This window comes from Leucoraja erinacea, chromosome 22 (assembly GCF_028641065.1).
Source record: "Leucoraja erinacea ecotype New England chromosome 22, Leri_hhj_1, whole genome shotgun sequence".
Lineage (NCBI taxonomy): Eukaryota > Metazoa > Chordata > Chondrichthyes > Rajiformes > Rajidae > Leucoraja > Leucoraja erinaceus.
Window position 1 is genome coordinate 22949667 of NC_073398.1, and position 12340 is coordinate 22962006.

Sequence of the window (12340 nt, forward strand, 5' to 3'; positions counted from 1 at the left end):
CCTAGGAGGTCCTATGAGGTTGCTGGAACTCTGTATCAGTATATCTTTATTGTCATTTTCCTGTCATGCCATATTGCCATGTCATGAACTCTGCTTCACGCTCGAGGGAAGTTCCCGAATACTCGCGGCCTCAGCTAGGTCGTGGAAAATTTTTCAGCATGTTGAAAATTTTTCCGTGAGTAAAATTTGGTTGGCAAGGTTCTTTTTGACTCGTAGTGCAGTGGAGTGGGTTCGCTATTTAGTTACAGGCAGTCGAGGGTAGCCATAGGCAATCTACTTCGCTGACCGGGCATTTTGATTGGCTCATTGTAGTTTTCAGGACCAAGGAAAACCTACCGATAGGTAAAATGCCCGCTAAACTTTATTATACTTCTTAAAAGTGTCTCCACTCCTTCCCCCCCCCCCCCCTCTCTCCCCCTTCTTCTTCCCCCCTCTCTCCACCACTCTCCCCTTCTCTCCCCCCTCCCCCCTCCGCGCTCTCTAAAGGACTTACCATGCACTGAGGCAGCCGTTTACCTTCGTCTTCATCGCGCAGATAGCGCTCCCCCCACTTTCCCTGGCCTCCGCCTTTGCGATGTGTTTGTGTGTGTGTGCGGTCAGTAGATCCAGCTCGCGGTTTCAACGCGGGCAGTCGATCCAGCTCGAGGCTTTCCAGGCGAGTGCCCTCGAGCTTGAAGGTCGAAAACATTCTTCTTAACTCGAGGATTAGGTCGCCCAAGTGGGACAGCCCCTTTAGATATGGAGATCTTCAAGTAGCTCACCCATAAACATCATTAATCGGATCTTCAGCAAAGGACTTATTGTAAATTATTTGAGAGGAGTTGAAAGAAACTTACACTGTGCAATTGGTCAACATGACTGTTATTTATTTGTCTGTTTTATGAACCTGTGAAAATATACTTTTTGTGGAAGTTCACAACACGGGGCGGAAGTTTGACACACTCATTACATAATATTTTTATGTCAAGCAATTGGTTCTGAATTTATTTAATGTGTATGAGACACCTAAAACCCGCCACAAATTTGTCCGTACCTATGCAGATTGGGTCGAGTCCTTCACACCGCTAAATCATTGCGTTTAGCAACAGATTGACATCTTAAAATTATACACAATAGAGATATGTTTGTCCTTAGCTCTATATTTGGATTCTGATCTGTCACTACATAGATCTGTGTGATAAGTGAGCAAATTTCAGCATGATCCAAATCGACATGCCTGATGTTTCATGAAACATATTCTCATATTTGAGTGAGTTGCTGACATTATCTTACCTCACAAGTAGCTAACCTAAAGGAAAACATCTATTTTGGTACAGCTGCCATGCCTGAATGCAAACCATAGAGTATCACTATCTTGTTGGCATGTTCAAATTGTACATGACCTTTGTGAAATCTGTTACCTTGTATCTTTGAAGTAAAAATCAGTAACTGTTTCTGAACATTTGTCTACATTAAACAGTTATTATAATGCTGCCCCAAATTGTCCATGATGCTTTGTGAGAGAAAGTAGAATGAAATCTCAGTTTACTACCTCCTTCATGCACAAACTATACAAGTAAGTTGTACTAAACTAAACTAAAAGTGACTGAAAAGCTAAAAAGCAGAACTGGATACAATCCACAAACATTTTGTTATCAATTAATATTAAACCTGAGACTAAATCAGATGCATAACAGAATATGGCCAACTAAAAAACACATTAATATTCTATTGTTTAAAAACTGTTTTTAAAAAATCTGTCTTTTTAATATCACAATAAGTTGATGTTCAGTGTGAGAAACTGTTATATTCCTGATTTTTCCCCCTACAGCTATAAACCCAATAATTGAATCTTTCACAAAAATGTCTGCAACCCCTAGTTTGTACATGGATCTGGATGGTTATTAAATCACCACTTGTTTGATGAAACGTGACTTTTAGGCCAAGTGAAGAGGATGATATTTGGGAACAGTTTCAGCTCATAACGTACAAAATTTCCAGATAGAATTACATTACTATTAAATTCTAATTGAGACTCCATTGAATCTATTACGAGTTTCTCATTACGCATAGTCTTTAAGATGTGATTTGTTGGCTGCTCCTGTGCAAAAATAATGAATAAATATTAATCTGCCCACAAGAATCGAACAAGTCTTTTTAATGGCTTTCTGTCCTTGATTTATTGATTTTGAAGTGTAGCTTCATGTTCCTTCAGCACAAAAATCAACTGCTGTTGACAGCTCTGAGGCACAAGGGTTTATAGAATCTGCTTTTAGCTGACAAATTATCTCAGTGAAAGATTAGTCATTGGAGTAATAACCTTACCAGCTGTTCTCCTGAGTACATAGTCTAGAATGAAGGACCATACTCTCGTGATAGGAGTCAACCGTTTAGGACTGAGAAGAGGAAAATACATTTTCACTCAGAGTGTCTATGGCAGTCCCAAAGGATCAAGAATGACATGTATCCATGTGTCTTCATCAAGAATGAAATGCTTCCACCCCAATTTCTAGGTTTCTGAGGTAGCTGGTGAGGTTAATATAGAACCTACACTCAACCACAATGGCAGGGGTTGCAGTGCAGAAAGATAGCTGAGATGTGCACACCTTTCATTGTTTATACTGAGCTTTTGTGTGATTCCTAGTGCATGAACACAAAGCTATCAGAGCCATCCTAAATGTTCCTTATCCACTTTGAGTAGTAATTGGCCGAGGATTCTCAGGAGTGGGGATGTTACATAATTTCCAGGGAGTTTTGAGGACATCCTTGAATCTTTTCCTCTAATTGCCTGATCAGAACTCCAAATAAAATATTTAGAGGGCCTCATGTCAGACTTGCAAATGATTTGCCCTGTCCAGCAGAGCCACCAGAGAATAAATATGGCCTCATTGATGGCAACATTTGGTCTGGGAGACAACACTGAAATTGGTTTACTTATGCAGGTGATGTAGAGATCCTTGCTGAGGATCCATTGGCTATCTTTCCACTACCTTGAAGTGCCTGCTGTAAATTTCTGAATTTTCACAAACATTTACAAGGCAATAGTCATGACTGCTCTTGGACCACGAGTTCTTTGCTGGCTTTGAGGTCTTGAGCTTCAAAAACCCTTTTCCTCAGATGGCCCAAAGCTGCACTGACTCATTGAAGAAAATTGTGAATCCTAACTGTAGGAGCCATTTATGTTCAGGCTAGGTCCTGTTGGCATATTATAATATTTTGTTTAGATATTTCTAGCAGAATTATTTTGGACATTTGGGGGCGGTCATTTGATGCATAGAGGGGCGTAACATATGGGCTTGGGGGACAGGGAGTGATTCAAACCAAGCACAGGAGGTGGAGAGTTCTCACCAGATCGGGCAACACAGAAAGCTACAACTTGTATGGGAATAAGGAGTACCTGGTATGTTCATCTCTTTGTTTGTACAACTACTTCAATAAATAACTAATTTAACTGGAAATTACGACTGGAAGATCTGTTCTTTTTGGTCTGCATAAGATCACTTACCTGTGTTGTAATGGCAATGGGAAAGAAGACACTGGAAAAGTTAGAAACTGCCATTACACTAACATTAACGTGCTTTCCCGTAGAGATGTGGGAGGAGATATGGGAAAGATCACAATGTGGATTTATATTATTTTGAGGTGATGTTGTACATGTTATCAGGTCGGGTCGGGGGAGTTCCACCCGCCACGGGTACCATGTAATTCCGTGCTACCTGCTCCATGGCCGGATAGTCGGCGACTAAACCGTCTCCCCCACCTGGTTTGCCAGGTGAGGAGGGGGCTGTGGACCCCCAGCAGGGCCAAAAACAAGACCAGTCAATGGGCAGATGAGCTTCTAGCTTCAATGGCCATCCACACTTCAGTAGAAGTTGCGATGACTGTCATACATAACATTGTAAGGAATGATGATGAAGCACACACACCAAAACCCTATACCTCCAGCGGCGGAAGTCCGCAGGAACTGGAGGACATATGTGTGGTGCATCCATCACCGTTCCCGTCGGAAACCAGCACCACTGCGTCGCTAATGTTTTCAACGATGATGAATGAATTGTAGTCATGAGTCAGTTTAGTAGAGGATCTTTGTTTTGCACATGTTAAAGCCCATTATTTCATATGCTCAAAGAAACCTTGGTTCTGAGGTGAAGGTAATGTGAGTTGAACAGTTTCCCATTAGTCCTGTAAATCAGCTCCAATCCACTGGGAAGTTTGTTGATGGTAAGTTGTAAATATACGACAAAGATTGAAAACGCTGCAGCCTTGGCGCCAATCTGCATGGAGTTTGACCCTGTGGTGGATGCATTGGTTGAGATATCAATTTGCATGAAATCATTCAGCAAAAATTAAATGGTGATGGATTTCTTAAGACAGCCAAATTTAAGCAGGATAATTCACAATTCCTCCCAAATGCAGGAGTTAAAGGACTTTCGTAAAGTCAAAAAAGGCTATGCTTTTTTCTTTATTTCATTTTAGAATTGTGTAATGAGCACCGTCCTTTTGGTTTGCCTCCAGATGAACAAATGCACACTGATTTAGAGAGCAGGACTTTAGGTGGCAGTTGAGGAAGATCCTGGTGATGACTTTCCCGGTCGGTGGCAGCCAGCACGAGACCCTTCTGTGGTCATCATACAGATGCGTGTCCATTCTTGAACATGGTCATGATTGCAGTATCTCTAAGGTTCCTTGGCATATCCTCCCCATCCCAATTTGTGTCATTTTGACTGTGACGATAGTCCAGTGGTCATTGGTACCAGTCATGCAGTCACTCACTCAGACATTGATCTATAACCTCAGCATGGATATCATCCGCTCCTGAGGCATGCCCGCCCGGGATGTGTTCTTTTCATCTTCCTTCCTTCTCATACTTTATTGGTGTGCTTTTACAGCTGGAATGCCGGCAGTTCTCTTTCCTTGATTAGTTCACTTCCAGTCTTGACTGTCAGTGAAGTGGAGTCTTGGACTTTAGGGTTGTAGATGGTCTTTACAGCTTTGAAATCCCAGACTGCTATGGATGTAAGCAAGTTGTTGAAGTTGTAATTATTTTTCCATCGTGGTATTGCAGTATTCCAGGAGGACCAAGTTGTCTTTCTCTAGGATGTGGACCAGCAGTTTTCAAGATTGAAATAGAAATTCTCCTTGGCCTCTCGTATAGCTTCTGGGTTTGCATCCTATGTGCTGATGGCTATCACTTGTGGATTCCTTGTTAGAGTGAGCTGGAGGATTATGGCAATCATTTATCCCACAAGTTCAGTTACCGGGATGCAAGGAGAGCTCATGTTTGATGGCCAAGCCTCTTTTGGGGTGAGAAGAATACTAAAAGGTGGTAGATATTTAGAAGCTACCGGATACAAGACTGAGAGAGATTTTGCAGGAAGATGGTGAGATGCATGGTCAGGATGTTTTTGATACCTGAAGCAGATTTGTGGGGCCTTGGGGTATGCAGAACATAAACAGAGGCCACAGTGTTTGTCATAAGAACAAACTATGGCAATATAGCAGGGTTGAATCCAACACACGAGTCACATGGACTCAGCGGTGAGTTTGAATAGATGGCAGCAGAAGAAATTATATTAATGAAAGGGCAAAATAGAAATGAAGGTGATTATGAATAAATCAGTTTTAAGGAAGGTAGAGAATGGAAGAATACATTTGGCAATTAGCAAAAGGGGGAAAGAGACAGTAATAAAGAAGAGAAATGGTGGCAAACGGGGAAATTGATGTTAGATTGAATGAACAAATGTTGGGAAGCAAAGCGTGAGGTGTAACTGAGAGGGATGAAGATGTAACCGGGTCAGACGTGGGCTTGAAGAAATCGATTCTAAGAAATGAAAAAAGTACTATGGCTTGGGGAATTAATGTAATCTCAATCAACTGATCTTACTCAGCAGAATGAAAGCCAAATGTGTGGAGAATGACTGGTGAATTAGCTGTTAGATAACGATTGAACAGGTTGACCAGATGGAAATCAAATTGTAATTTAATTTTTTCCTTTTACTAAGATGAATTGTCTTTTTATGTAACCAATTAATGCACGATGTTAACCAGAATGCATTATATTAGATACAACATTTTAATATGTGTAAGAGATGCCTTTTAATTATAGAATCACACGGTTGCATTGCACAATAGATTTGCTGGCTTCATTAGATTTCTTCTTCAAGCATCCATGCACTATAGTTATTTTGCTTTTTATTTAGTAAAGGATTTCTTGGTTATTTGTTGCTTATTCTGCAAAGCCCATGTGTCTTTGTATGTCAGCTTTTTGCACCCGTGTCAGCATATTTTCTTGTTTGCATGCCTGCTGGTATGCGAAAAGATCCTGATTCTTGATTCTTTGCTGTTTGGAATGACTGAAGGGTGCAAAATGGAGTTTTATGTGATGTCATGGAGTTGGACTAAATGTATTTCTGTGGGTGTGCGTGCGGATGTCTTTCGGTCCTTTAACCTCTTTTTAAAGTTTAGTTTAGAGATACAGCGCGGGAACAGGCCCACCGACTCACACCGACCAGTGATCACTGCACATTTACACTATCCTACACGAGGGACAATTTTAACACTTAGATCAATTTTAACATTTACTAACCTACAAAACTGTCCGTCTATGGAGTGTAGGAGGCAACCGAAGTTCTTGGGAAAATCCACGCAGGCCATGGGGAAAACGTGCAAACTCCGTACAGCCAAGCTCCCATAGCCAGGGTCGAACCCAGTATCTGGCGCTGTAAGACAGCAACTCTACCCTGTGCCACTTTGCCGACCACAAATTTTTGAATAAAAAAATAAATGTAATGGATATTATTTTGTTTTTATCAAGTCCTGGATGATTTTGATGATATACAAATGTCAAAGACTCCATAAATATTCAGTAACAGTGACAGCTTTGACAGCTGGTGAGGCCCTGCCCCCAGGCCTCATTTTAGTCCAATGAGAAATCTACACGATTGACCGCGCTATTCTGAATCAGTGATGTATATTGAAAGCTGACCAGGAGCCTGGAATCCGCCAGCTGTGACAGTTGTGCTGTCAGTGCATCGGGCTACCTGCGCTTTGAGAAGCCCTATACTGTACATCCCTGGGCCATACGGGTATGTATTGGGAGACCCTGTGATGCACCGCACTGCCACAGGCCCAACCTGGGTGTGTTACGAGAGGTTCTGCATTCCTTTACATTGTCCTGGGCTATGCAGGTGATGGGGAGACCTGCATTGCCTTAGGACAAGCTGGTGAATTGGGAGCCAACCTATTAACAAAAGACCAAGATTAACACAATGCTGGAAGAATGGCATGGTAAAGACTTCAGATGACCAGCAATTCTGCAGCAGCAACAGATCTGCCCCATTTAAGTTAGTCTAATAAGCCCAATACGTACTGTATACCCCCAAACTAGCTTTTATGAATCTGCAATTTGTATTTAAACCCCAGCAACATCAAAGTGCCCTGAAGAAAGCAGATCCAACACCAACCCCAAACACCCAAGCTCAAGCTCATCAAATTGGCCTGTAGCTTTCAGTCTTTGAATTATGCATGTGTGTTTTGGAGGACCATAAAAATTGGCCTCTCTATACACTATAGACATAGCAAGGTACATCTTCAATCATTTGAAGTGCAAAGGATTTTGACAAAAACAAGCTTGCCATTACCAAATGGAACAAACTACTTTGACTCTGCCTTCTGCCGCCAAGAGTTTAAGCTTGGTAACTGTAATGTCTTCTTTAAGACCCTGTTGTGACTAGCATAATGAATACACGTCCAACATCTTGTACGAAGAGTTTATTTCCAACAACAAACAGAAACTTCTAGAAGGTCACATGTTATCAGTCATGAGGAACAGTCACTGCTTCTACTCCTGGCCTCAAGGGCATTTAGATTACATTTACATCTCCCCCTTCAACTTTAGGGTTTCATTTACGTGTACTTCCACGGCATATAAATGACAATACAGTATCATTAAAGCCATTTAGAGTTAGAGTTAATTCAGCAGAACATTTGTACATTTCTCATGCATTTTCCTTCAATACTCTTTTGCATTCAATTTAAATTCTGCTTGTGAACTTTAATATCCACATAATGTTTTAAATTAGAATCAATTAAGAGTGCTGCTGTTTTCCAGTTTAACCTCAAAACCTAGAACCTCTAGGGTTCTGTCTCGTTGCCTCTCACTGCGTCTGGGAGACTGGCTCCTGCCTCTCGCTGCGTCTCCGCGCATCGTGTCGTCTGGGGGACTGGCCCCATCTGGGAGACGCTTTCTTGCTTCAGGGAGACTGGCTCCTCCATCTAGGTTTCTCGCGTCCGGGAGACTGGCTTCTCGCCGCGTCTGGGCGTCTGGCTACAGGTGGCCTATCCCTGGCTACAGGGGGTCTATCCTGGGCTACAGGGCTCTATCCTGGGCTACAGGGCTCTATCCTGGGCTACAGGGCTCTATCCTGGGCTACAGGGCTCCGTCCTGGGCTACAGGGCTCCGTCCTGGGCTGACTCTCGGAGACTTGCTCCATCGGGGAGGCGGACTCCTTCACAAAAAATGTTTTTGTCGCTCTTTCGATTTCTGTTGCTGGCATGTACTTCATCCAACTTAACTTTCAAAGCAATGTTTTTACTCTTTTGTGATGGGTGGGCTTCCCCTCGCGGAAGCCCCGATCGACTGGCCCTCCGAACGGGGGCTTTTAGACCTACTGGGTGATTGTGAGGAGCTGTGGGACGTGGTGGAGGCTCGTGAGGGTGATCGACTCTGGGTCCTCTGCTGTCTTCAAGGCGAGGCAAGACCACGTGCTTACTCTTTGGGCTGCCACACCTGTGTTTCTTGCTTCTTGCCCATTGACTTGGACTGTGACCTGCTTTTTTTTTCAAACTTTTCCTTCTTTTTTTTCTCTGTCCTTTGACCGAGCATTGGGACTGGCCGACCGTCCTCCGCTCAAGCTTTCTTCTTCTATTTCTTCTTTTTCGGCCCGCAGTCGCTCATTCTCATTCTTCTTCTTCTCGCATTGAGAGTGGTCCCCGCGGCTTGAGTCCCTCCATTTTTACTCCATGTAATGTCTTCTTTAAGACCCTGTTGTGACTAGCACAATGAAGGGCAAGAAGACATTACGGTAACTCTCTCCCATAATCTCCCTGCTTCTCTTTCCATCTTTAGTGCGCTTCTGAAAACATAACATTTTGATCCTAATGTAGCTCAGTATGACATTTCATCTCATAATGCTCCCCAGTGGAGTTACTTATGACTTTGGCGCATTTTAAAGATATTGAAAAGTTGTTATTGGTGCACTATCCTAGAGGGTGATTGCTTATTTGAAAGGCAGTTTCAGTATTCCTTGACCATAGATTCAGTACTCTTACTCTCCATTTTTGCATATTTTGTAAATGAAGAATCTTTTTTATATTGCACTAATATTTGTCCATTATTTTCTTTTGCATTTCCCTTGCACCTCTCTGCTGCTAAATAAAAACTCCAAATAGTGGCAGTGCCTCACAAAATTGGACGTATCATTGAGGGAAGCCCCGCGGATCACTGTGCCAAGCTAAAGGTCGGCGACCGCATCCTGGCAGTGAATGGACAATCCATCATTAACATGCCTCATGCAGAAATAGTGAAGCTGATCAAAGATGCAGGTCTGAGTGTCACGCTACGCATTGTTCCTCACGAAGGTATGTCACTGTCATGACAAGGAACTTTACAAAGTACATTTTGGGAAGCAAAATGAGCAAAAAAACACTGATATATTTGTCTCGTGCAGCCATCTAAACCCTTCTTTGATTGTTTGTAACTGTCACAGACATGAGCAGTCCTGCTTCTGCACCGGGCTCGGAAAAACAAAGTCCAATGGCACAGCAACACAGTCCAATGGCACAACAGAGCCCACCAGCACAGCAAAGTCCTTTAGCACACCAAAGCCCCGGAGCACAACCACCTCCTCCTCTTCAATCACAAGGACACAATGGCAGGTATGGAGAACTGTCCCTTTAATTTAATGAGTCATTATGTGTCAGAGATACTTTCTTTTCATTCACCTAGTGACAGCCAGGAACAGCGCGTTGTCAAACTGAAACATTAACAGCAACAAGAAGATGGTTAGTCATAATGTCGATATTCATTTTTAACCTCCACAGTAAAATTTAGCAGACTTACAAGGCTTACGGATCTTCCAATTTCCTCTGTCATTTAACCCTTTAAATACAAAATGAACTTTCATCCTCTTAATATTAATGCCTTGGCTTGCAGGTAACCTTTGCTAAGGTATTAGAGATCAAATTTTCAAAGGTGTTGTGAGTTTACAAAAAGGCAAAGTTTTAAAAAGTAATGGGATAAATATGTTTGAAAGGCCTCTCTTCCACTGGGAGTGTCTCAGCAATAAAAAGGGGGTTATAATTAACAAACTCGGGCTTATATTTAGTTAATGAACATCTTTGTAATTGAAAATTAATGATCAAGAACAAGACTAGGCCATCTGGTCTTTGAAGCCTACTTTGTCATTCAACGAGATCACAGCTGACCTGTCTTTGCTTCTCATTCTTCTACACTCTGCAGCGTGCAAGCCCGGTCTAGTCAATCACTCCACATGCGGCAAAGCCACCATTCCAGGAATCAAGCTGGTGCTTTTTCACCACATTCCCTCAATTGCAATGTCCAATGTTAGAAAAGGAGACCAAAACTGTACACAATACTTCAAGTGACATTTCACCAAGACCTGTATAATTTAATTAATACATTTTGATCCTGTGCTCAAATCCTTTTATAATGAATGTTACCATACAATTTACCTTCCTGCCTGCTTGGTGAAAATGCATGTTAGCTTTAGGTCACAGTCTACAAAAGTGGATGACCTCATTCCATCTGCCATGTACTTACTCAGCATGCCTTCAATCCCCCTGAAGCTTCTTTATATCCTGTACCCACCCCATGCACTATCCCACCTGATCTTATGCAATCAGTAAAGTTGGAAATATTGGTGCTTTCAGCCAAAAGGTTGACTGTGAGTTGATGGGGTGCAAACACTGATTCCTACGATACCCCGCTACACAGGACCTGCCACTGTGAGGAAGGTAGACACAAAATGCTGGAGTAACTCAGCGGGACAGGCAGCATCTCTGGTGAGAAGGAATAGGTGACGTTTCGGGGCGAGACCCTTCAGACTGCCAGGGGTGTGGGTGGTACAGAGATGGAATGTAGTCGATTTGTTTATTTCCACTCTTTACTATCTGTCTGGTACCCAGTTCTCAATCCATGCCCTGATGTTACTGCCATTCATGTGCTTCAAACACCTATGTGGGACCTTATCAAATGCTTTTCATTACCTTTCTTCACTGCCTGCTATACCTGCACGCCAACTTTCAGTGACTGGTGTACAAGGACACCCAGGTCTCGCTGCACCTCCCCCTTACCTAACCTAACCCCATTGAGATAATAATCTGCCTCCCTTGTTTTTGCCGCCAAAGTGGGTAACCACACATTTATCTATATTATACTGTATCTGCCATGCATCTGCCCACTCACCTAACCTGTCCAGGTCACCCTGCAAACTCCTAACATCTTCTTCACAGTTCACACTGCCACCCAACTTTGTCTCATACACAAACTTGCTAGTGTTGCTCCTAATTCCCTCTTCCAAATTATTAATATATATGGTAAACAGTTGCGGCCCCAACACCGAGCCTTGCGGCACTCTACTCGCTACTGCCTGCCATTCTGAAAAGGACCCGTTCACTCCTACTCTTTGCTTCCTGTCTGCCAACCAATTTTCTATCCATGTCAACACCTTACCCCCAATATCATGTGCTCTAATTTTAGTCACCAGTCTCCCGTGCGGGACTTTATGAAAGGCTTTCTGAAAGTCTAGATACACTACATCCACTGGCACCCCTTCATCCATTTTACTTGTCACATCCTCACAAAATTCCAGAGATTAGTCAAGCATGATTTCCCTTTCATAAATCCATGTTGACTTGGACTAATCCTTTTATTGCTATCCAAATGCCCCATTATTACCTCTTTAATAATTGACTCCAGTATCTTTCCCACCACCGAAGTCAGGCTAACTGGTCTGTAATTCCCCGTTTTCTCTCTCGCTCCTTTCTTGAAAAGTGGGATAACGTTAGCTATCCTCCAATCCACAGGAACTGATCCTGAATTGATCGAACATTGGAAAATAATCACCAATGCAATTTCTAGAGCCACCTCCCTGAGGACCCTGGGATGCAGACCATCAGGCCCAGGGGATTTATCCTCCTTCAGTCCCATTAGCCTACCCAATACTATTTCTCGCCTAATTAACATTTCTTTCAGTTCCTCTACCCCGTTAGATCCTCTGTCCTTCAGTACATCTGGGAGATTGTTTGTGTCTTCCTTAGTGAAGACGGATCCGAAGTACCA

At 42.7% G+C, this 12340-nt stretch overlaps 1 protein-coding gene across 16 annotated transcripts in view; it reads left to right on the top strand.

Annotated features, from left to right (window-relative positions):
- The window catches only part of magi2a (membrane associated guanylate kinase, WW and PDZ domain containing 2a), a 369023-nt gene that overhangs the window by 335882 nt on the left and 20801 nt on the right, over positions 1–12340 (top strand). For all 16 annotated transcript variants that reach the window (XM_055653114.1, XM_055653115.1, XM_055653116.1 and 13 more), the window contains 2 exons: positions 9430–9618; positions 9747–9915. In XM_055653114.1, the coding sequence (XP_055509089.1) occupies positions 9430–9618; positions 9747–9915 (358 nt within the window). The remainder of the gene's footprint in view (positions 1–9429; positions 9619–9746; positions 9916–12340) is intronic.